This window comes from Pseudophryne corroboree, chromosome 6 (assembly GCF_028390025.1).
Source record: "Pseudophryne corroboree isolate aPseCor3 chromosome 6, aPseCor3.hap2, whole genome shotgun sequence".
NCBI classification, from domain to species: domain Eukaryota; kingdom Metazoa; phylum Chordata; class Amphibia; order Anura; family Myobatrachidae; genus Pseudophryne; species Pseudophryne corroboree.
The window spans coordinates 431,959,710-431,987,266 of NC_086449.1; the positions used below are offsets into that span (position 1 = coordinate 431,959,710).

The window sequence follows — 27,557 nt, forward strand, 5'->3', positions numbered from 1 at the left end:
GTAACACGACTTGTAGAGCACAGAGCATAGATGTAAGAGGACACATCCAGTGGCGGATCCAGGGGGGGGGGCACCAAGGCACGTGCCCCCCCTGTCGTTTAGAAGAAGATTTTTTTTTAATTGATAGTGCACGAGCAGCACGACACTGTAAGGGAAAATGGGACGCGGCGGCGGCCCCCTGCAGTACGGGGGGAGATGGTGCAGTCCTGTTGCTAGACTGCACTGAAGTCCCCCTCTGTCCGGTCCGCGTCCTGCTGCGGAGTGCTGCGGACCGGACAGAGGGGGCGGCGCTGGCAGCATGAAAAGCCCACTCCCCCCTTCCCTCACCTGTGTGTCAGTGGCTCGGTACATATCAATGGAGGGGGCGGAGCTACACGGACCGGAATGGGCGGAGCTAAACGGGACAGAAGGGGCGGAGCTACACGGACCAGGCTGCTGCAGTGCTGTACTGAGGGAGACAGTGGCTTAGGTAAGTGGTGGGTGACAGAGAAATGTGTGTGCGTGTGTATATATGGTGGGTGTGTATGTGTGTGTCTGTGTGTGTGAATTGTGTGTGTGCGCACACGTTTTATGGACGCTACTACTGGGGGGGTGCATTACGTGTAAGGACGCAACTACAGGGGGGGCATTACATATAATGACGCTACTACTACTGGGGGGGCATTACGTATAACGACTTGACTACTACTGGGGGGGCATCACATGTAAGGACGCTACTACTACTGGGGGTGCACTACGTATACGGACGCTACTACTACTGGGGGGGCATTACGTATAAGGACGCTACTACTACTGGGGGGGCATTACGTATAAGGATGCTACTACTACTGGGGGGGCCATTACGTGTAAGGACGCTACTACTACTACTGGGGGGGGCATTACATATAAGGACACTACTACTACTGGGGGTGCACTACGTATAAGGACGCTACTACTACTTGGAGTGCACTACGTATAAGGACGCTACTACTACTGGGGGGGCACTACGTATAAGGACGCTATAACTACTTGGAGTGCACTACGTATAAGGACGCTACTACTACTTGGAGTGCACTACGTATAAGGACGCTACTACTACTTGGAGTGCACTACGTATAAGGACGCTACTACTACTGGGGGGCCATTACGTGTAAGGATGCTACTACTACTGGAAGGGGCATTATGTATAAGGACGCTGCTACTAATACTTGGAGTGCACTACGTATAAGGACGCTACTACTACTGGGGGAGGCATTACGTATAAGGACGCTACTACTACTGGGGAGGCATTATGTATAAGGACGCTACTACTACTTGGAGTGCACTACGTATAAGGACGCTACTACTACTGGGGGAGGCATTACGTATAAGGACGCTACTACTACTGGGGAGGCATTATGTATAAGGACGCTACTACTACGGGTGGGGCATTACGTATAAGATAAATAAGATTGTGCTACATTTTGGCATAAATTTAAATGGGGGTACTATTGTGTTGCCATGCCCCTTACTTGTGAGACCACACCCCTTTTCCCGGCGCGCGCCAAAGGATTATGGGAGGGCGCAAATTTATAGTTTGCAGGGGGGCGCCGAACACCCTAGCACCGGCCCTGCTGCAGCCAGATCTCCATATCTGACATCAGGTAAAGGTCCGCTCCCCATCCTACCCCTGTTACCTTCCGTCCACTCTTCTCAATGCCAGTACCAGGGAACAGTTTCCATAGCAGGGGGCCATCAACAGTGTTAGTGTGGGGGTACAGGGGTGGTATATCAGTGGGTAGGGGTAATTCTTTGTGTGCCCCCCACCAGCCCACTGCGCCCATCGATGTCATTGCCCCCCCACCTAGAACCTACCTGCCAGTTCAGTCACAGGGATCCCCCTGCCCCCTTCCCATCCTGCCTAGCGTCCCCCACCATCTCACTGGCCCCCCTCCCATCCCAATGTCTCCCACCCTACCAGCCCTGGGTATTCCCTCCCTTATTAAGCCCAGTGTACCCCCTTCTCCAACATAGTGCCACCCCTTCCCACCATGTCAGTGCCTATTTCCCATTCAGCCCAGTGCCCCCCTATATATCATTCACTGCCTCTCCCCATCAACCTCTATCTGGTGTCATCCATTGTCTCTCCCTGTCACCCTTTTAATGTCACCCACTACCTTTCCCTGTCTCCTACTGCCTCTGCCGTCACCTTCTCCCTCTCATCATCCACTTACTCTCCCCTGTCACCCTCTCCTTTCACACACTGCCTTTCCCCTGCATCACTATCTCGACATCCGCCTCTCTCTCCTGTTACCCTCTTCAAAGCATCACCCTCTCCCTCTCCATGTCAACTTTTCCCTGTCACCCACTGTGTCTCCGTGTCTACCATTCCTGTCACCCACTAGCTCATGGATACAGTATTCCCTTTGAAGCCACGCTTATTATTGTGGGCCACACCCACTTTCCCAGGAGCGTGCTTGCCTTTGGCGCACAAAGTACCCCCCAAGTCATGGTGCCCCCCCTGTCATTTTTTTCTGGATCCGCCCATGGACACATCTGTAGATATGCTAGCTAGCAACATGGAAAACTGCCAACCTAAAGAATGATCAGGTCACCAGTTTGTTGCTGAAATATACAAACAATTCAGCCAGCAGTTTATATAGTTATATATACTCCCCTACAGCCACCCAGGAAACATACAAAAGATGTGTCTGACTGCATTCGCTAACTGAATACTGTTTCAAGATTGTTAGTTTCAGGATAGTAGGATTGGTGGGTATCAATATGTTCTTGTATGCAACACTGTGGGTCTGACTCAGTGGTGCTTGCAAACCACACACAATGCCAATGTTCATGCAGGTCAGCGATTATTTGCTACTAGAAACCCATACGGCGCATGCATTACCCTGAGTGTACGCATAGAAGGCACTACTGTGTATGGGAGAGCTGGTATCCATTCCTGGCCGATGTCTAGGAGGTGGCCTGAAGGGAATGCTAAAAAAATCCATCTAATGGGCATATTATGGAAGTGTCACGGGTGTAACTACAAGTGTGCTGTGTTCTCAGACACATAGCTGCATCCATAGAGGCCACAGGCAGGTGAAGTGTTAATGCTGGAGGCGTTAGTGTGTCTATGGTGGACTGTCTGCAAACACCGGTAGCGCTTCAGCATGCAGAGGCGCAGAAAATGGGTGTTTCAGGGCTTGCACATTCCAACACATACTGCTGCACAAAGGGAAGAAAGGGACTAGCATTTGCATATTATCTGATCCAGGCCCCAGACAACAGCGCTAGAGCAGATGCAGCAGCCCCCATCTCTGAATCAGGCCCCGTATCTTCATAAAATTGTTCAGCTACAGCTATTTCAGCTATTTCTTGCAATTGGGGTAAATATTTCCAAAACATATCTTGTAGATAAAATAAAGGAGTACATGTAAATGACATCTTACCTTTTGAACACATTGATATAGTCTGTAAAGTGAATTAACCACTGCAACATTTCTTCGTTGTCCTTCTGTAAGCGGACCAATCACCTGGCTTGCATCTCCCTGAGTACACAGCTAAGAAATAAACATAGTTTATCATTACAGCACTCAAAGGTCTAGAGAAATTCAGCATGGCTCACAATCATCCATATATCAGTTGCCTTTACTGTTTTATTATTAATGAACAGATTCACATTTTTACACTTCCCCAGCGGCTGCTATTGTCTGCAGCCGCTGGAGGTGGGTGTCCTGCCATGCTGACCGATCAGCAGTGATCGGCAGCACGACAATCAGTAGGGGAGAGTGCAGGAAGGCAGAGGGACCGTCCGGGCCCTCTGACAGCAGCAGCGGAGGGAAGTTTTCCGTCCCTGCCGCTGCTAACACGGTTTATCTGACTGGAAGCATCCTGTGCAACCAGGTCAGATAGAGCACTTGCAGGCAAGGTCGTATCTGATGCAACCATGCCAGGCAAGTGGTTAAAGGGATAGTATTGGTAAGCCCAGGCATACAGTCTTCCTGTCAAGCCACACTACAAAACATGGGGGGGAGGCAGTCAGGATCCCGGCGGTCGAAATACCGATGCCGGAATCCCGACTGGCACAATTCACGACACCCATAGAGGGAGAATATAATAGTGTGCCGAGTGTAGCGAGGCACCGTGCCTGCAGCGTGGAGAGCGAAGTGAGCCTGCAAGGGGCTGCGTTCCGCTCGCCACCCCTGTCGGGATTGTGTGGTCGGGATTCCGGCGTCGATATTTCGATTGCCGGGATCCCGTCCAGCGGGATTTAGTACTGATCCCACATGGGGATGTAGTTATATGACAGACGGTCAAATAACCTCCCCCTGCATCCCGAACACTAACAAGACCAAAGTCGTCATGCCGACTAGAAGCGACGTTTCGCACGTGTGGGTGTCCGCGACGCAGCCCCAACCCAAAACATGAATGCAAGATATAAAATACCAACAAACACAAAGATTGGTGACCACCATCTGTGCCTGTGGAATGCCTCTGTGTGAAAAATTAACCATACTTTGTGTACACTCATAGGTTCTGTCAGATTTAGTTCACTCTATGCAACCCTGAAACGTTTGTCCCCTTATTTAATGATTTGTGGCTTTCACAGTTGTGGCACATTGGCTTATATCTATAATATTTGCTGAGAGCAGTGTATTTTTTTTTAATGTGAAACAGTCTACCATGACTAAAATTATATTCACTGGATTTTTACTTCATTGGCAAGGATATTGTGCATCTTTGACATTGCTAAAGAGGATTAAACAAGTAGCAAAGTCTTAAGTAAAGCTGCCTAATTGGCTTCATAGAAAAGTATTAGTGTCCTGAGAGACTCTATGAAACATAATATATTTCATCAGAGTATTTGCATATTTTTCCACATCATTTTTTAACTGTTTCAATAACCATAATGATCTACTTTAAATACAGCTGTGTCCATTTCCAGCTGTGTTTTTGGTATAGACAGAGTCTGAAATGGTGTAACACTTTTTTAGTATAACAACAAAAATATAAGTTATTAGCTGTACTGTGTTTTGTTACATATTTATTTACCTAAACAAGTCACACTTTTGACAATTGTTAAACTTTCATTTCAATAAAGCCTCAGCCATATACAGCAGGCCTGGCCAACCAGTGGCTCTCCAGCTGTTATGAAACTACAAATCCCAGCATGTCCTGCCATAGTTTTAGTATTCCCTAATAGCTAAACTGTGGCAGGGCATGCGGGGACTTGTAGCTTCACAACAGCTGGAGAGCCACCGGTATAACCTTTTGCTGGTGATAAGTTATTAATATTGTACTGTGAAAAAATATGCATCCTTCTGCCACAGGATGAAGTTCTTAGCAGCTAATATTCATAGAGTGCAATTCAATAGTTAGTGATGGCTGTGAGATGCTTTCAGACAGTTTCCCTGTAACTTGCAGCCAGCAATGTAACAGATATTCCTTCCGTGGTACTGATAAATTTCACTATGGGGCATATTCAGTTTTCTGCGGTGTTCAATGCCTCGAGATATTCAGTTGCCAATTTAATTGCGTGGTCCAGGCAATTAGCATACGGCTAAATGCAGGTGCTCCTATTATTTGAATTTCTTTTATTAGTGGTGGCTTGAACATAAAGCTCAGAATTGTTTTAATAAATATGCCATTACTTATCGTAAAAAGTTTCAAAGTTCTGCTACTTCTTTTTATACTTGTATGTGGTGTATTTGTAAAATGTGATTAAGTAATATATTAATGCAAAGCAATATGTTGGCCACCTTGAATAGACATCATGCCCAATATATTGCATAACAAAATTATATATATATATATATATATATATATATATATATATATATATATATACCAAATCCAGAAGATAGCACCCTTCGGACTTCTCATAAATGAACTCAAAGACACAGACTTCAGAGTGCAAGCTTTCGGGCTTTAATGCCCTTCGTCAGGCAGTGTACACTGCCTGACGAAGGGCATTAAAGCCCGAAAGCTTGCACTCTGAAGTCTGTGTCTTTGAGTTCATTTATGAGAAGTCCGAAGGGTGCTATCTTCTGGATTTGGTATATATATATATATATATATATATATATATATATATATAAAATGTTGTTATGCAATATATTGGGCATGATGTCTATTCAAGGTGGCCAACATATTGCTTTGCATTAATATATTAGGGACTTTGCATAAAACAATGATATAGTTTTAGGGAAGTAAATCAGTCATAGCCATAGACATGCTCACTGGATAGTCACACAATTGAATACTGAATATTTAAGCAAAACAAATGTATTTTTTTTTTAGTGACGAAGGAATACAATTAGAATTTTTTTTCTCTCCCTGTTCGCTCATTTGCTTCGTCCCCTCACTAATGTCTGAGGTGTCTGTGGCATTAGATGGAATTTAAAGGCCCAGATGAAAAGACCTTTAGAAGTGTGATGATATCTAGATTTCTTTGAATTTATGCTTACAGAGAAACAGGCCGATATGATGACCATAGAGAGAAAAATAACAATTCCAGTATCATGCATGCAGGACAGACTGCTATAAATAATTTTTACACATTTATTTCTTTAATTATAAACCATGGAAATTGAGTTGTCATACAAAAAAGAGAAAGGAAGATTCTTGCATACAAGGAACATCTTGTTTATGAAATAATCTCATTCATCATGAACCTGACACTAGAGTCTTGTGAGGCTTAAGGCTTTAAGTAGATAGAAGATCATTTTTAGAACTGCAAACAGAGAATAAATTGTGACAGATAAAGGGAAACACAGGGGATTTGAGGTCAAATGATATCAGTCACTAGTCTTACTAGTTCCCTTGAGTCTAAGGACAAGATCGCCATAAATGAATAGCACATACAGCTTATACATTTAAGAAGGCAAAGTGGTATTCATAAGAAATAAAATGGTGGGTTTATGGTTGTCAAATGAATGCGATATACAACTATACATAGCAATTGTTACCACCACCATAAGCAAATGCAAGGAAGGTTTCCAGTTGCCTGGAAACCACCCTTCCCCACAGCCTGGTCAGCAGCAATTACATGCAGTATAAATGGTGGAATGGAGCTGCTACACATGCCCAGGGCCAGCAGATGTTTCTACCAGGTCTGCTGTATGGAACTGTGGATCTGAGTGCTCAATCATCGCACCAGAGAGAGAATCTGGTAAATGGCTTACAGTGATCATTGGTCCTGCATATGTCTGCAGTACTGTATTACATAAACTGCACTTTGTTTGGGGCAAACTATAGCTTGTTACATGCTAATTATGTATTCTTCATGGGCTGGTGACAATTGCTCAAAAATCAAACATTTGAAAAAACCCGTCCAGAAATCCTGCATTATCCTCTGACCGCCCACTAGCCACCAATGATAAACAGATCCCTTAGTTACCTAAAACAAATCAAGAGAGGGTGCTTCTGAAAATAGTTTTCAAGAAAAAAATGTTACAGTCCAAAAACAGGTCTTGGTATGAAGATGACATTTGTAGAATATGGTTAGTAGCAGTTGCCCCTCTTTCCAGTTTACTTTCAATTATTAACACAGTTAAGGTCCCCAGGAGAATATACATCAGGAAATTACTTACAAGTTGTTCTGACTTCACGCCATACAGTTGAATAGTCTTCGCTACATTTCTGGAGACGGCACAGCAAAGATTTGGGTCTACAGCAGCCACGTTCATTTCACTGTAAATAAAACAATGATAAATAAATTACATTTTAAATTTAACAAAGTCTGTCATTGAAATTACCTGAGAGGAGAACCAAGACACCTTTGCCAGTAATCTAAAACCAAAAAAACTGACAGAGGACAACTGAAATGAGGTCCTGTAAGCGGGGATAGAGCGTCTTCCATGCAAAGTTTCCATACAGCAGTCTAAAATGCATAGAACCTAGTAAGTATAGTACAACCACTGCCCTGTGCATCCAAGTTTAGTATTCACACAGCAGCAAAGTAAAAAATGAACTTCTTCAACTTATCATGCTGATGATGGTTAATTTATTATTAAACTATATATATGCTGTTTATATGATGGTTGTTCCACATTTGATAACCTGCACTTTAGTAAATATGGTCCAAATGTATTAAGCCTTAACAAGTATTAAAGTGGAGATGGATAAAGACTGATAAATGACCAACCAATCAGCTTCCTAGCTGCCATGTCACAGGCTGTGTTTGAAGAATGACGGTTAGGAGCTGATTGGATGGTCATTTAGCTCTCTTTATCCATCTCCACTTCATCACTTGTTAAGGCTTAATACAGTTGGGCCTAAATCCCCTAGTTTTCCCTCATAGCACAGTTTGATCAACTGTTCCATCACTCATGTCCTTCCCTTCGAAAAACATAAAAACAGGATTTTCAACCACTTCTCTCTGTGGGGTAAATTTACTACAGCTTCTAAAACACAGAATTGGTGGTGTTACCCATAGCAACCAATCAGATGTTGTCTATCACTGTCTAAAAGACAATAGAGAAATGACAGACATCTTATTGATTACTATCATCACCAATGATGACCAACATCACCAATTCTCTGTTTTAGCAGTTTTAGTAACTTTATCAGTGTGTTGCTGTGATGTATCATCCTGCAGACCACACCATCAATTCTTTGAACATCTTTGTGCCTGGCTTCCTCATTTTGTATTCTGTGCTTCCAAATTACTCTCTCTAACGTCTAACATTTCTTGTCCTTTCTCAGTTGGCCAACTCATCTACAGACTGTGATGGCCAGGCCTTGTATAGTTTTCTCCAGACTTTATTCAACTTCTGATTTCTTAAAAAAACTAATTTCCCTCTCTCACTTGTCCACCTGCAAAGTGTCTTCTACCATTCTAATTCTACCAAGCTTTATAAAAACTCTTCCAATAGCAACATGTTCAATTCCTTAACGGTACCCTCTTCATAAGATCCTCTTTTCCACTGTAATCTTCCATCATTATTCAAGCATAATGTAATAACGCTTATTCTGGCCCAAAAACTCTAATGAAGATTACAGTCATACCTCTCATAGAGATCAAAGAGAAAAAAGAAAAACCAGAGGTGGCAACTACATCAAACAGAGAAACAAGGAACTATAATGGTTACTCACAGTACACACAATGGCCTTCCGAGGCCTAAATATTAACAATGAAGTGAAATCCATAATTACCAAATAGAAAGCTATAGTTAGTATGATCCCATCCATCATTCAATTTCTATATTATGAATAATTATTAACCAACCTTTCCAAATTTGATATCCTCATATTAAGAGATTCCTGCCAGCATTTTCATGCATTTCAAAAACATACAGCCAGGCACAACATGAATCATTTCAGATACACTCTAAAAGGCATAAGCAAGATGAATTATAACACCTAATACTGTACACAGCCGAGTAAATACATATTCACCACACATCAATCAATGCGAGTGACAACCAAACATAGAATATCTCATTTGTAGCACATTCATATCTTTCTGTGCTCAACCTCCACAATACCCAACATACTTCAAAACACTGCCTGCTAGATACCAGCATACAACCTGTTAGTACTCTATTACTGTTATGACAACATACCTATGGGGTAAATTTACTAAGGTAGGAGGTTTTTTTTTTTTTTTTTTTTTAGAACTGATGATGTTGCCCATAGCAACCAATTAGATATTATCATCTTCTAGAAGCAGCTATATAAATGTTAAGTAGAATCTGATTGGTTGCTATGAGCAACATCACCATTTCTAAAAAAAACTCCCACCTTAGTAAATGTACCGCTGTTCTCTACAACTGCCCACTACATATTCACCGACTACATAATATTATCAGAACCACTCTTATACCTACAGATCAGCCTTCTTCTTTCTATTCCTTTTGCATCATTTTATGTTCATATTTATTTTTATTCTTATTTCTATCATTATTCTTATCTAACTTATATTTCTCTATTTAAAAAATATATAAAAAGTATTTAATTTCTCTATTTTTTTTTCTATTTATATTACAAACACATTGCGCTCCTTTCCCATGTCTGTATCACACCCCAACACACCTGGGATTACAATCACATGATGTACATCATTGGTCCATTAGCATCCATTCTCATCTGCTGTCTATCAGAAGCAATTATGGAAAAGACATACAGTAGGATCTTATTCAGTAAGGATTGCTAAATTTGCGAATCACAATCTGGCCGATTATCGAACGACTGCGCATGTGCAGCATTCGCATTGCGAACGCGCAAGTAATAGCAACAGAAAATGCGTGCACATCGTGATCGCAATGCAGCCGCTGTTTGAGTGGGCGGAAACCTGCTGTTTTCTGGGTATATCTGAAAAAAACGCAGGTGTGCCCAGGCGTTTTTAAGGAGGGCCTCTGACATCAGCGATGACCAATTCCAGCCTTTTGTGTCGCAAGCACTGTGGACGACCTTGCCTGTATTCGCAATTTCTACAATGTTCTTTCTCTATTTCTGTGTGGCAACTATTTGATAGCAGCAACTGCTTTTTAGCAGAAATTGCAATCCTTACTGAATAAGGTCCATAGTCTGCAAAGACATAGGTGGTCATTCCGAGTTGTTCGCTCGCTAGCAAGTTTTGCAGCCGTTCAAACGCTATGCCGCCTCCCACTGGAAGTGTATTTTAGCTTAGCAGAAGTGCGAACGAAAGGATCGCAGAGCGCCGGCAAACTTTTTTTGTGCAGTTTTAGAGTAGCTCAATACCTACTCAGCGCTTGCGATCACTTCAGACTGTTCAGTTCCTGTTTTGACGTCACGAACACGCCCTGCGTTCGCCCAGCCATGCCTGCATTTTTCTTGGTACGCCTGCGTTTTTCTGAAGACTCCCTGAAAACGGTCAGTTGACACCCAAAAACGCCCACTTCCTGTCAATCACTCTGCAGCCAGCATGCGACTGAAAAGCTCACAACTTTAATCTGCTGGCTATAACAGAAACATGGCTCACACAATCAGACACTGCCTCCCCTGCAGCACTGTCACATGGTGGTTTCCACTTCTCACACACACCTAGGCCTAATAATAGTAAAGGTGGTGAGGTCGGAATCTTACTGTCACAGTTTTTCACATACACTGTTCTACCTCAGGTTCCATCACTCGCATTCACCTCATTTGAAGTTCACTCTATCAGGATTTTCACCCCCTTCTCTCTATGTGTTGCAGCTATCTATCGCCCTCCTGGGCAACCTAAACAACAATTTCTAGAAGATTTCTCTGCTTGGCTCCCACACTTCTTATCCTCTGACATCTCCACCATCATTATGGGTGATTTCAATATAGCTCTTGACAGTCCACAATCTGTTCATGCATCCAAACTCCTCTCTCTAACCTCCTCTCTTGGCCTAACCCAATGGTCCGACTCCTCTACTCACCATGAGGGCCACTGCCTTGATCTTGTGTTCACCAGGCTCTGCTCAGTTTCCGAATTAACTAACACTCCTTTCCCTCTCTCTGATCACAACCTGATCACCTTCACAATCTCTTCTATTACTTTAAATTCTAGGACACTAAAACCAAGCAAGCCTCCTCTAACCCGCAGAAATACTAACAATATACATTTTCAACAACTTTCCACTTCTCTGCAACAACTGCTCTCACCAATCTCTACATTTACTACACCTGACACTGCTGTATCACACCTGCACCAGACCCTAGAGAGTGCCCTTGATGAAGTGGCTCCAACTACCCATCACACTCCACGTAGGCTTAGATGCCAACCATGGCACTCTAAATCAACAAGACACCTACAAAAACTGTCACGTAAAGTAGAACGTCAGTGGCGGAAATCTCAGAATCCAAGTGACTTTCTCACATATAAGACTACCTACCACTCCTATCGTCAGGCCCTGGACACTGCCAAACAAACTAATTTCCAATCTCTCATCTCTTATCATGCCAACAACCCCAAGCGACTTTTTAATACATTTAAATCACTTCTTTACCCTCCCTCACCTCCCCCACTAGCTACTATCCGTGCACAAGAACTTGCTTCCTACTTCAAAGATAAGATTGATAAAATCCGAGATGAAATGGTATGCTCTAACTCAGCCAGTGACCTGCTCAATCCCCTACCTGAACCCTCGGGAACTTTCTCTTCATTTGATCCCACAAGTGAAGATGAAGTATCAACACTCTTTTCATCCTCCTACTCCACTACCTCTCCTCTTGATCCTATACCCTCACAGGTCAGTAAAACTTTGTCTCCTGTGCTTATCCCAACCTTAACTAAAATCTGTAATCTCTCTCTCTCTACTGGTATCTTTCCCTCTCTGTTTAAACATGCAGTCATTACTCCCATTCTAAAAAAACACAACTCTGACCCAAACACACTCTCTAACTACCGTCCCATTTCTCAGCTACCCAGTCCCTCCAAGCTACTTGAGAGGCTTGCCTACACTCGCCTTACACACTTTCTTAACTCGCACAACTTATTGGATCCACTTCAGTCAGGCTTTCGTGCTCAACACTCCACAGAGACGGCACTGACCAAAGTAGTGAATGATCTAGTCACTGCTAGATCAAAAGGCCATTACACACTACTTATTCTTCTAGATCTCTCTGCTGCTTTTGACACTGTTGACCACTCTCTTCTCATACAAACACTACAATCCCTAGGTCTTCAGGACACAGCCCTTTCTTGGTTCTCATCCTACCTATCTAATCGCTCTTTCAGTGTTCACTTCTCTGATTCTACCTCCTCTTCTCTACCTCTATCAGTTGGTGTACCGCAAGGCTCAGTCTTAGGTCCTCTGCTTTTCTCAATCTATACCTCCTCTCTTGGTAAACTAATCAGCTCCTTTGGATTTCAGTATCATTTGTATGCTGATGATACTCAAATCTACCTATCCTCCCCAGATTTGTCACCACCAGTATTGGCTCGTGTCACTGGATGCCTGTCTGCCATTTCATCCTGGATGTCATCTCGCCACCTCAAACTCAACATTTCCAAAACCGAATTAATTATTTTCCCAACAGCTAAGAGTAGTTACCAACCTGATATCTCTATAACTGTTGACAATGCAACTATCCACCCCACCCCACAAGCTCGTTGCCTAGGTGTCACCCTTGACTCTGAACTGTCCTTTGTTCCACACATTCAATCTGTCTCTAAATCATGTTACATGCACCTTAAAAACATATCCAAAATACGCCCTTATCTTACACAAGACACTGCAAAAACTCTAATCCATGCACTCATCATCTCCCGCATTGATTATTGTAATAGTCTCCTTACTGGTCTTCCCAAACATAGGCTATCACCACTTCAATCCATTTTAAATGCAGCTGCGAGGCTAATCTTCCTCGCCAGACGTTCTTCGTCTGCTGATCCGCTCTGTCAGTCCCTCCATTGGTTACCGGTATTCTACCGTGTCAAATATAAAATACTTTTACTTACATACAAGGCTATTAACCAAACTGCACCATCATACATCTCCTCACTCATCTCAAAATATCTCCCTACCAGACCTCTCCGCTCTGCACAAGATCTGCGTCTCTCATCCACATGTATTACCTGTTCCCACTCAAAATTACAGGACTTTACCCGGGCTTCACCCACTCTGTGGAATGCACTCCCACGCAAAATAAGACTCTCCTCTAGTCTCCAAACCTTTAAACGTTCTCTGAAAACTCATCTCTTCAGACAAGCCTACCAAATTTCAGACCCACACACATAACCTTCACAGCTTCCCTATCAAGTTACATCCCCTCTGTACAGTCCACATAAACTCACATTTTGTCTTCCAACATTGCTGGGTGATCATATCATATACAACCCATTAAGAACCTAGCAACCTGGGGAACCATTATGTGACAGGTAGCATCTATCCTTGTGTATCAATGCCTATTTCCCTATAGATTGTAAGCTTGCGAGCAGGGCCTTCCTACCTCTGTCTGTCTGTCTTTGCCCAGTTTTGTTCTATAATTGTTGTTCGAATTGTAAAGCGCAACGGAATATGCTGCGCTATATAAGAAACTGCTAAAAACGCCCACTTCCTGTCAATCACTCTGCAGCCAGCATGCGACTGAAAAGCTTCGCTAGACCTTGTGTGAAACTACATCATTCATTGCAATAGTACGACGCGCGTGCGCATTGCACCGCATGCGCAGAAGTGCCTTTTTTTGCACCATCGCTGCAGAGTGAACGAATGCAGCTAGCGATCAACTCGGAATGACCCCCATAGTCCGCACAGACCACTGTATCATCCTTCCCCAGTATCTCCTTATAATATAATATATTTCCGTTAATGGGAAGGTGCACCCGGAAATATATTAGTCATTAATACTAAAAAAAGAGAAATAGTATTCCTGCAAGGACTAATAAAATATACTCTATTCAATAGAGATTATCTCATTCAGTGGCCCAAAAAAGTATTGAAACATAACTTTTATTTATTACAATTAAATTGTTAGGCCAGCGAAATATTAAGACATACTGTAGTGAAAAATGTGAAAATATGTGAATGTGCCACAAGTGATTATAAAATATAATCTCCACATAGTCTCATCTCTATTAATTATTCTACAGTACTTTGAGCCTCATCTTGTAATTTAAAATTCAATACTTCAGAAATGTACTTTTATTAGGGGACAAATTCCACATTAACCACCAGCTTAGTATGGTGTGTTTCACTCTAACTTAACTTATACGGGATTTTTCATCACTTACGTATAAAAACTTCATTGTGGCACATTCACAACTTTTCACAATTGTTCACTATGTCTTAATGTTTCGCTGGCATAACAATTACATTTTATTTAATAAAAGTTATGTTTTTTAATACTTTCTTGGGTCACTGAATGTATAAAAGAGAGTATATTCTATTTGCCCGTGAGTGCCCTTTGTAGGAAAACTTTTTCTCTTTTTTTGGTGTCTATCAGAATCAAGACGTAAACGGACAGACCATACGCCTCACACTTCCCCGTGAAGACACCCTGAAGGGCCAACATGCATTGAAGCAAAGCTACTTATCAGAAGACTCTGGAATCAGGATCTAGTCCCCAGCAGCTCAGCATACGGTTGATTCTATTTCGGAGTGGGAGAAGGGACCTTCTGACGTATCTAGGGGAGGAGACACGTCACCAGGGGGAGGAGCTACGGGCAAACAGAGTACCCGGAAAGTACCCTCGCGGGCTCGCTTCGCTCGCCACGCTTTGGGCTCGGTGGCTCGCTTCGCTCGCCACCTGATTACTAAAGGTAATAGTTGGTAATAGTTGGTGGCGTGGATAGTAGAGGAACTATCCCGCTGGCCTTGCTCCTCCCCCTTGTGTTGTGACTCCTCCCCCAGACGGAAAAGGTCCCTTAGCTCACTTGATTCTAGCATCTACCCTCAGCATACAGCTGCAGTCATCTGCATACGGATGCACAGCACCTATTCACTGCTAACAAAGAATGGGTGTCCTTTTATGGGACAGTATCGTCCACTTTGAATCCGACATCTGAATTGTTGTATGGCTGAGTAGTGGGATCCCAGGTGCACCATAATGCACCGGCCATACCTTCATATCAATTAGCTATACCCAGAAGCCATCTCTGTCCGGGAATCTTCAGGATTCCAGTTCATATGACTACAGAGAAATCATTTTGAAATAGAAACTATAGAATAATGGAGTTGTAGTACTTAGACACTTATTGGTAAGACCATATGACTCTTACTCCATTTTACATCTGAATGTACACTGCTAATACAGGTATCGTACCAGAATGTCAACAATGTTCTGAATGTCCACAGCCATAGCTTAAACATGGACAACATGTCAACATCCAGAAAAGTCCGTTTGGTCATAATGTTGGCAATGTGCATTTTAGTTCTAAATTTAGATTTAGTGTTAGGTCTAAAATTAGGTTCAAATAGTGAAATATGCTATGTCAACATTTTGACTGTCGACAAGCACAATTCCAGCATTATGAAGGTAATCATTAATTATAACGACATTCAGAGCATGTCGACATATCATACCACACCAGCTAATATGAATCTGAAGGGGAAATATGGATCACTGTAGTGATGTCAGGACCAGTGACGTGCGTTCAGGTGAGGAAGATGAGGCAGAGCCTCTCCTGTCAAACTCCAATATACTCCAAAGTTTTGACTTTAAAAATGATAAGAAGAATACTAAAAGATATTATAAATAATAATTTTTATAGTTAGATACGTGATGCAGTGCCTCCCCTGCCTACTTTGTCCCCACATCTCTGATCAAAACTCACCAAATTTCCAGCACTATGTACTGCTGCACCTGTGGATAATGCCCACATGAACCCATGTGTGTGTAAATCTGGCTGTTACTAATCCAGTGCCTCCCCAGCCATTTACCTCACGTCACTATAATCTATCAATATAATAATCAGGACTACATTTTCATATTATACTGCTATTATACCAATAGCACCTGCTGATTTCATCCGATTATTAACAGGGACTGTTATTTACTATAGATTTGTAGACATCATACGACAATTACTTTTTAATATCAAGGATAATTACCTATTGGACTGTGAGAAGGTCCGGAGAGTGAGAGTCTGAAACTCACACCTCAGACTGAGACAGATAATTTAGTGTGTGCTATAATGCATTAATATAAGATTTGCACCCTTCATACCTTTGTGTGTCTCTTCCTTTTGTAAACTATATTACCCTTCTCCTTCCCACTTCCACTAGGCTTCACCTCAGTTCTTCATAATACACTCACCTATACAACCTACTACATACCTCCCAACTCTCACGCATTCAGCGGGACAGTCCCTTTTCCTGGGACTGACCCACTGTCCCAACCGCGGCCGGGGTAGGGGGTGGGGGGAGTTCAAACATCGCTGCTCTGCATGGCAGAGCTGCAAGAGATGAAGAGAATAGATGCCATGCGCATGTGCAAAATATCTATTCACAGTGATTGGGGGAGAATGAGGGCAGCCCAGCATAGCGGAGAGAACTGGGCACGCCCCCATAATGACACGAATGGGGGATCCTGCCAGGCCCCGACCCCTTTCCGGGAGGCCCCACACGCTTCTAATGAGGCTCCGCCCCCTTTTGGTCACACGAGGGGTCCCGCCTTTCGGCTTTCCAAAGTTGGGAGGTATACTACTAACACCTGTTTACTCTCTCACACACAATTATACCAGATGCAAGCCTATCCTATACCGCAATCATCACACAGTGACAAGAGGATGCAGTGCCGTTTTCCATTTCTCTGCCATATCTATATACATTAAACACATGATAATAACACCACTCAAAAACAATGTAAAACAAATTCTCTGCATCTGGCATGTAAATGTGTTTTCACCTAATTTAGGGATGCTAAATTCAGTGGAAATATCAGATTTTCTCTATCAGGTAACATTTATTAGATACACACAGATAACAATATTGATAACAGCTATAGCTGAAAAAAAGCCAAGTTAAAATTTCAACTAATCTCTATAGAAATAAAATATCATCATCATATTCATTTGTAAAATACTAATAAAACTAAAGAAACGCTTCAGAAACTCTTAACAATACAAATTAGTCATAATGTAATTGTTAATAAAAGATAAAATGTACAGAATCCCGACCGGCAAAATCCCGACATATTCTCCCTCGGTGGGTGTCCACGACACCCATAGAGGGAGAATAAATTAGTGTGCCGAGTGTAGCGAGGCACCGTGCCCGCAAGGGGCTGCGTTGCGCTCGCCCCCCTATCGGGATTGTGCCGGTCGGGATTCCGATGTCGTATTCCGATCGCCGGGATCCCGTCCAGCGGGATTTCGTACTGATCCCGAGTGTACTTGATGTCTTCAGCAACATAGGTTTCTCTCTCTGGCCACTTCTTTGTGATATACAGTAGTTATTATTAGTGCCTGTGCTGTCCAATAAACACAGAAAACAGCAGTACTTTGTGAATCCACCTTACAAATCTAACAGCAGTGCAACTACCTTTAAGTCAAGATTCCATCCACGATCTCTATACTTGATTCCCTCCAATAACACAGCCATATTTTCAGACGTTTCGTTCATGTCCACTGGTCAGTGCCAGTGGTGTGAGGGCCCCATATCTCCTTATAGTGATCAACCATTATCCAGAGTGCTGGGGCACAACATGAATATACTCTGGTTACTGATGGTACAGTGCAGGGAACTCCTGCTTACTTCCCCTCTGCATGCCAGCCGGGAGTTGGAAGTAACATGCCATCCAGAGTGGACATTTCTTGGGGCATACGCAACTAATTTACTTCTAAAGATATAGAAAATGTGGCACACTTAGCCACAACATATTATTAGCACACATTTGATGTTGCATATTGCATAACCTTGCTGGTCCTGTCCCACACAATTCATATTCTTTTCCATTAAATATTAGTCCCGAACCTTTGGTTCCTCTTTTCATTGCTGATAGGAACAGAATGTTTGATTGCATTGTGCACCTCTGTTTGACCTACAGTACTACTATGGAGGTTATATGCTTAGTCTGATGCTTGGTGTGAGCTCATATTTCTTTCACTCGTTGTTCAATCAGGTTTTGGTGCTTAGATGATCACAGAAATGTCAGAATAGAGACATAAAACAAGATGAAGCCCAGAACAAATTCACCATCACCAAGAAAATATTTATACTGTCAATCTTGTAAACATGTATTGACCAATACCAACTTTTATAGACACCTTAGATAAGAATAAAATGTAGTCTATTTTATACAAAACAAAAACAAATATAGGTGTCTCGGAAAAATAATAAAATCAGATGTTAAGAGTTAAAAAAAATTGTGCGGTTCCTTTTATGTATAGTTTAGTATTTTCAGTAAGATGCCATTTTCACATTGTCTAATTGGCAATTATGTGATTATGAACAGTCGGTAGGTCTGACTGGTCCCAACATTCTGCTTAATTCACAAGTTAATCAATGTTTCCACACCTGGGATAAAATCAGCCATGTAGAGCCATAGCCATGCATCCTGTCTAGTATTTTATTTACATAAACAGCTATATTTGTGCATTCACAAAACATGCTTATTTATATTGTTTAACGGGATTCGCTTCAAGTCTAAAAATGTCATTATACACTATTCATGGTCTTGTCATTTCAGGGTCTAATCCTCCGTTTTCTATGCATAGGCTACAGAGTGGGAATCATGGATTTATGATATATTTCTTTGTGCGTTAGCTCGCATTTCTCTAGAACATTTGACATAATCCATGCTTTCTTCTATTTTGGGATTAGTACAGTAAGTAGTATTTTTTCATCCTGGGATTAGTAGTACGGTTGCTGGATAAAATATCATGCATAAGTCTCTTGCCGTTAATTGAGATACTTGCAGCATAGTCTATTTATAGTGTCTGCCAGTAAAGTGGAGTCTCTGTGCTGGGATACATAGGTGTTTCCCTGCTGTACACGTCTTGCCATTACCCTCACTCAGTCAGCTCATAGAAACGTGTTTTTTGGAAACCTGCCTAGATCTTTAAAATCGTGCATGTGGAACTCTCAGCCTGATATTAAAATACCGTCACCTTGATACCCTGACCAATCTGAAGAACTACAAACCGTCTGCTAGAGAGCTGTAAACAGTGCCTAGTTACACCCTAAAAGTGTGTTTAACTATTTATGATTTTAAACTTTTTAGTGTTTCAGCATTTTTTATATCAAGCACTCTACACTTAAATTCTGGCCCTGTTAGATGTCAACATGTGAAATGCTGACCCCCGGCATGGACCAGAGGGTTAGAGTTCATGCATGTCGGCATTATGACCATGCTGACATGATAAATGCCTAAAAAATATAACACACCCTTGCTGAATGCAATGTTGGCAATGAGCTTTGTGAATTCCCAAACCATGCCGGAGAATGAGTGAGGTGAGGAGGATCTAAAGCAGGGCTGCCTGCAATAGAGGTGGCTGTCAGAACTGATCCTGCGTGAAGTGTCCTTTTTACTGTCCCCAAAAGAAAAAGCTTATTTTTTGGTGTGAAACAAATCAAATACGATTTCACTACCAAGTGTTAGAATATATTTACGTGTACTATACAGTTTATTGTAGGAAGAAACCCCAAATTCCACATGTTTTCGAAGGAGATGGAGCTTCTCGCTATTGACAGCACCCCACAGCCAGCGCAATCAGTTTTATCCAGATTTATGATAATTTATGATAAGAAACTCCAACTAGTTTTGCATTAGTTTGAAATGCTCTCAGTGAACTGACAAAAGTATACACAGAGAATTGATGTTCCACAATAAAAATTACTTTGATGATGTTCAAACCGTTATTCCTAGTAGGAGTATTTCATGATGTGGACCTCCTGTATGTACAGTAATTACGGCTGTCAGAAATGTGAAGTGAACTACAGATCATAGAATCTCCACATTACCTCATAAAACATCTCCGCGCTGAATGATGAAGACTAGAGTTCAGTAACTGTACAGATTCTTGGCACATATACACACATAAAATGATATAATAATGCACATCTCATAGAGGGTTCGGTATGGATGACCGGCGGATGGAATGCCAGCTGTCAATAACCAGACAGCGGCATCCCACCCGCCAGAATGGCGGCAGCGGACGAACGCTAAAAGTCCCCTTGCGGGCTTGATGCACTGACCACGCTGCGGGCTTGGTGGCTCACCACAGGATCTATTCCTACTCTATAGGTGTCGTGTACACACACAAGTGGGAATAGCCCTGTTGCGCCGGGATTCCGGCTGGCGGCATTGTCAGTTGTCGAGATTCCGGCATCTGTATCCAGACCGCCAAGATCCTGACAGCCAGTAAATTAAACGCATCCCTTCATAACATATGTATTTGACACAAAACTTGACATGTTTCATACCTTGCAACAGTTTTAATAATACTGTCAAGTTCATCAGCCGAGGGGGGGTTTCGACCCCCTGGTGGAAAGACAAGGTTGATGGGATCAAAAAGTCTAGACAAGGATTTAGACAGGTAGGCAGCTTCATAAAGTTGCAAGGAGTCCTTCAGTGTTTTCTCTGGACTAAAAACAAAAAACAATAGTGTTAATAATCATATTTAAGAAAGACCTTTACATGTGCAAATATTCCTCTGCAACTATTCCCTTGTGATCCAATTGCTGATAATAACTGGAGTAATTCCATTCTTCATAATACAATTCAAGACAAAAATTAACTCCTGGAAAAGACTTCTGTACACTGAATATACTGGCAGAGTCTGGAATGACTGATGATTACAAATGAGGCTTACCTCTTGACTAAAACCTTTTAAAAAATATTAATGTATTGTTAGTAAATACATACATCTTTTTATTAATATAGTTTTCTTCTCACGGCAGTACGGATGGTATAATGGTAAGCATTACTGCCTCACAGCACTGAGGTCATGGGTTTGATCCCCACCATGGACCTAACTGTGTGGAGTTTGTATAATTACTGCCTCACAGCCACTGGCGTATCTATAATGGGTACAGTGTGTGCGGTGCACACGGGCCCCTGGGTCCAGAGTGGGCCCACACACTGCACCCATTTTTTCTATATACTTACCTTTCTGGTGTTCCTGGGTCCAGAGTGGGCCCACACACTGCACCCATTTCTTCTATATACTTACCTTTCTGGTGTCCCTGGGTCCAGAGTGGGCCCACACACTGCACCCATTTCTTCTATATACTTACCTTTCTGGTGTCCCTGGGTCCAGAATGGGCCCACACACTGCACCCATTTCTTCTATATACTTACCTTTCTGGTGTCCGAGTGTGGATCCCTTCTTCTCCCGAGTCCCGTTGCAGGCAGCCGCAGCAGCACTGTTAGTGCTCTGGCCCTCATTCCGAGTTGTTCGCTCGTTATTTTCCTTCGCATCGGTGCGATTTTCCGCTAACTGCGCATGCGCAATGTTCGCATTGCGGCTGCGTCAAGTAAATTTGCTAAGAAGTTTGGTATTTTACTCACGGCATTACGAGGTTTTTTCTTCGTTCTGGTGATCGGAGTGTGATTGACAGGAAGTGGGTGTTTCTGGGCGGAAACTGGACGTTTTATGGGTGTGTGTGAAAAAACGCTGCCGTTTCTGGGCAAAACGCGGGAGTGGCTGGAGAAACGGGGGAGTGCCTGGGCGAACGCTGGGTGTGTTTGTGATGTCAAACCAGGAACGAAACTGACTGAACTGATCGCAGTGGCAGAGTAAGTCTCGAGCTACTCAGAAACTGCTAAGAAATTTCTATTCGCAATTTTGCGAATCTTTCGTTTGCAATTCTGCTAAGCTAAGATTCACTCCCAGAGGGCGGCGGCTTAGCGTGTGCACTGCTGCGAAAAGCGGCTAGCGAGCGAACAACTCGGAATGAGGGCCTCTGTCTGAGCACTAGAGACTCTGGCACAGTGCCAGAGTCTGCAGCGCATGTGCAGGTCTCCAAAAAAATGACTGGTGTTGAAACATCGGATTTACTATGCCTGTATGATCTGAAACACATTCATTGAATCTTTCATTATAAAATCCGTGGAGTGCCGCCAGGTTCCTACTGCTTTTGGGGGATACACCAGTCACCCTAAGGGAACCCCAATACAGATATATGTGTGTGTGTGTATATATTATATATATATATATATCTATATATATATATATATATATATATATATATATATATATATATATATGTGTGTGTGTGTGTGTGTGTGTGTGTATAGCCATATATTTTACATATATATATATATATACACACACACATATATATATATATATATATACACACACACACACACACATATATATATATATATATATATATATATATATATACACATATACATACATACATACACACACACACACCTCCAAGATCCAACAATCAGACTTTCAATGTATGTTGCTTCACCAGGAGCCCTCCAAAGACAATGCACGACGGCAGGTGTCCAAATACAAAGCCCACAGGTGGCACTCACTGTGTATTGCAGAAAAGAAACACGGCGACTGTGACTTACAGCAGCAACGTTTCAGCTCTTTATTGAGCTTTTGTCAAGCACAGCACATATGAAAACACTTACCAATTTATAGGCTATCCCCACCACCAATAAACGCCAAGTCCGTGCTTCCGGTCAATCAAGACAGGGTAACAGGAACTGGCCGCAAGGTGAAACTCAAAGAAATACCACCACTACAAAATTGTAACCATCCATCAGAATAAAATGTAAGCATTTGTAGCCATTTACAAAAGACATATATAACCAAGTGTATATTAAAAAAAAGCAACATAGTACAAATTTAGCTACAGTCAAATGCACAAGCCTAATAAGACACCATAGTAATGTGCAAACAAGAAATGATTATACAAAGAAAAATACATAGTTAATAAAAAACAGGCGACTACAACAAAGTACAAACTGTTGATCCGGTGGACACAGACAAGACCTGCAAGTACTTACAAAGAACAATGCAGAGCTAATGTTTCATTTAACCCTCGCAGGGCCAGGGTATCTAATCTTTCAATCCACCTCGCTTCATGCATCAGGAGTTGTTTAGACCTAGCCAGCGCTGGCACATGATCGATAATACAATAGCACAGGCTAGATAAGTAATGCTTGGCCAGAGTAAAGTGGCGAACCACTGGCTGGTCACTAGTCCCTTCCAAAATAGCAGCACGTATAGCAGAACGGTGTTGGGTCATCCTCACCTTAAATGAGCAATCTGTCTTACCGACATAGATCTTAGAGCAAGGATAGGTAATTGTATAAACTGCAAATTTGCTGGAACAAATCAAATGATGGTTAATAGTAAATTTGGCACCTGTATAAGGATGAAAAAATACTGCACCCTTTTGAAGAAAACAACAAGTGGTCCAGTTCGGGCATCTGAAACAACCTAGCTTGTCCTAAAAATTTACTTGTTTTCTTTTTACCTAAAGCATGTAATGTCGTAACGCACAAGAAAATCTTTCAAGTTCTTACTCTCAGGGCCGGCTTAAGCCTTGGGGGTGCCCGGGGCACTTAAGACAGGAGTGCCCCGGTGGAAGGTGGGGGATGTATATGAGATTGTGCATACCTCCCAACATGTCTCATTTCAGGAGGGACAAAATGCTTTATACCTGGACTTCCCATTTAATATATGATTGGCATCACCTGTGTTGAAATATTTAATTTATTTTATTTATTATTTATTTATTAGCAGTTTCTTATATAGCGCAGCATATTCCGTTGCGCTTTACAATTAGAACAACAATTATAGAACAAAACTGGGCAAAGACAGACAGACAGACAGACAGACAGACAGACAGACAGAGGTAGGAAGGCCCTGCTCGCAAGCTTACAATCTATAGGGAAATAGGCATTGATACACAAGGATAGATGCTACTTGTCACATAATGGTTCCCCAGGTTGCTAGGTTCTTAATGGGTTGTATATGATATGATCACCCAGCAATGTTGGAAGACAAAATGTGAGTTTATGTGGACTGTACAGAGGGGATGTAACTTGATAGGGAAGCTGTGAAGGTTATGTGTGTGGGTCTGAAATTTGGTAGGCTTGTCTGAAGAGATGAGTTTTCAGAGAACGTTTAAAGGTTTGGAGACTAGAGGAGAGTCTTATTTTGCGTGGGAGTGCATTCCACAGAGTGGGTGAAGCCCGGGTAAAGTCCTGTAATTTTGAGTGGGAACAGGTAATACATGTGGATGAGAGACGCAGATCTTGTGCAGAGCGGAGAGGTCTGGTAGGGAGATATTTTGAGATGAGTGAGGAGATGTATGATGGTGCAGTTTGGTTAATAGCCTTGTATGTAAGTAAAAGTATTTTATATTTGACACGGTAGAATACCGGTAACCAATGGAGGGACTGACAGAGCGGATCAGCAGATGAAGAACGTCTGGCGAGGAAGATTAGCCTCGCAGCTGCATTTAAAATGGATTGAAGTGGTGATAGCCTATGTTTGGGAAGACCAGTAAGGAGACTATTACAATAATCAATGCGGGAGATGATGAGTGCATGGATTAGAGTTTTTGCAGTGTCTTGTGTAAGATAAGGGCGTATTTTGGATATGTTTTTAAGGTGCATGTAACATGATTTAGAGACAGATTGAATGTGTGGAACAAAGGACAGTTCAGAGTCAATTTAATTTAATTGATAAGAAAGGAATTTCAACACAGGTGTTTACAATCATAAATTAAGAAGGAAGCCCAGGTAGAGAGCATTTTGTCCCTCCTGGAATAGGTCATGGTGGGAGGTATAGATTATGTAATTTAAATTTAAACCAATGGTGTATACTAGTTTTAAATGAATAGTTTAATAATGCCTGGGTACTGTTTATAGCTCCACCTATTTGAAAGACAACTATGTTTTAAAATATTCTTGTAGTGGAACAAAGACAACTTAAACAACCTTAAGATACACATAGAAAAATAAAATAATTTATATTGTCACATGCAAGAATAGCATTAGCCTCAGTACTACTTACATACTGGGACAGGACTCAGGACTCCTCTTTGTGTGTGTCTCTAGACCCAAATGGTTTAGTTGCATAACAGTTTACACAAGACTCTAGCACCCAGGCAGGGAGGAGAAACTAGGATCCCTGTGTCACTTGCAGCTCTCTCCGCAGGTCAGAAAGCATCGTTGGTAGCTCATTAAACATGATATTCCTGTGCCTCTGTCTGCACTGCATACTGTTCTTCTCACATTCTGGCTCTCACATTAAAAAGGAAAGCTAGTGATATCAGTGTGCTCTGTCTGGGGGAACCCCTGACAAAGGGCCCTGCACCCCCCCTTAATCTGGTTATGCTTACCCATGTGATAACACGTCATGAGATTGGCATTTTGGAGGGGCACCATATCACTGTGCGAAGAGATAATCGGCCACAGTTTCTTGGTTTCATATTTGATCCTATTACTCATAAGATTAAAATTATTATCCCAAACATTGCTTACTAATATGTGTTGTATAATGGCCCTGAACTCATTTTTTTTTCTGGCTCTTCTGGAACTTGTGCTCACGAGAAATTAGTTTAATAATGATGGGGGATTCTACCTCCAAATATCCGGGTGTGCGATGGGGTTGAATGTGGCTCCATCGTTCGCCAACGCATTCATGTTCGGCATTGAGTAGGACGTGTTTTTTTCTGACCCTGTTGTAGCAAATAAAATCTTGGCATTTTACAGGTACATAGATGACCTGCTAATATTGTGGAGAAGCAATGAGGGTTCTTTTTGTCAGATAATTGATAAGCATAATAGTACTGACAGCCCTGTAAAATTTACGCATTCTCTTGACAAAAAAAGGTTCACTTCCTTGATGTTTCTATTATGAAGTGTGGAGGTAGATAGCATACCTCTCTGTTTTGCAAGCCAACTGACAGAAACAATCTACTGGTAGCCTCGAGTGCTCACCCTGGTCCTTTAAAAGATGCTCTCACATATTCACAATTTATACGGGCCCTTAGAATAACCAGCATAAGGGAGGAGGGTATTAAACAAATGGACATTATGTACCAGCAATTTGTAGATAAAGGTTACTCGGCTGCCTGTTTGGATTAAGCTAAACAGAAGGCATTGATGTTGTCAGAACATCAGTTGCTGTACCCTGTTAAAACACGAGAGAAAAAAACAACAACATGTTTGGGTTAATCATTTTAATCACATGAGCAATAGGATCAAATATGAAACCACGAAACTGTGGCCGATCATCTCTTCGGACAGTGAATTGGTGCCCCTTCAAAATACCAATCTCATGACGTGTTATTGCAGGGGTAAGAACTTGAAAGATTTTCTTGTGCATAGCGACATTACACACTTGGGTAAAAAGAAAACAATTACATTTTTGTGACAAGCTAGGAAGGGTTGTTTCAGATGCCCAACTGCACCACTTGCAGTTTTCTACAAACGGGTGCAGTATTTTTTTCATCCTTGCACAGGTGCCAAATTTACCATTAACCATCATTTAATTTGTTCCAGCCAATTTGTAGTTTATACAATTACCTGTCCTTGCTCTAAGGGTGTGTACACAAGGTGAGATCCCTGCTATGTTCGATTTTGACTATGCGATTTCCCTTGAACTCCCCCAGAGCCCAGTTAGCACAGATAGGACAGATTTTGACTATCTGTGCTTGAGATTTTGTCTATGTACGATTTTGACTAAGTGCCAATTTTGACTATACTTTATACTAGATAGTACACTAGATAGTCAAGATTGACTTGCCTGCACAGTCTATCTAGCCTTACGATACCGACCCCACGGGAGCGCGCATCGGGATCGAATCTGTATCGCAAGTTGCCTAGCACCATGAGATATGCACTAACTTTTCATAAGATTTTGACTATATAGTCAAAATCTTACAGATTTATCTCACCGTGTGTACACACCCTAAGATCTAGGTCGGTAAGACAGATTGCTGGTGGGGACTGAAACTAAGAATGCAAAAAAAAAAAAAAATCACCTGGGTGAGCTATTAAATGTGTTGCAGGGGTAATCCCTTACTTAATATGTAGGGATGATCCCTTTAGGATTGTATACACTGTTATTAAAATGTCACTCTCAATAAAAACAATATTTTTATACCTGAATATTTATTCTTGGTATACAATAACAATTTTTGGACGTCTCCTATAGTTTGTACAGACTGTCATGCACCCATCGCATTTCGTTCACTACGGGACTTCATCAGGGGTACAATTCAAAAAAGGTGATCTTTTAT

General features: G+C 42.0%; 1 protein-coding gene across 2 annotated transcripts in view; it reads right to left on the reverse strand.

Moving 5' to 3' along the window:
* COG5 (component of oligomeric golgi complex 5) overlaps nt 1-27,557 on the reverse strand; it is an 866,036-nt gene that overhangs the window by 287,686 nt on the left and 550,793 nt on the right. For both annotated transcript variants that reach the window (XM_063927060.1, XM_063927059.1), the window contains exons 13-15: nt 20,754-20,915; nt 7,551-7,650; nt 3,408-3,518 (exon numbers count right to left, since the gene is read on the reverse strand). In XM_063927060.1, the coding sequence (XP_063783130.1) occupies nt 3,408-3,518; nt 7,551-7,650; nt 20,754-20,915 (373 nt within the window). The remainder of the gene's footprint in view (nt 1-3,407; nt 3,519-7,550; nt 7,651-20,753; nt 20,916-27,557) is intronic.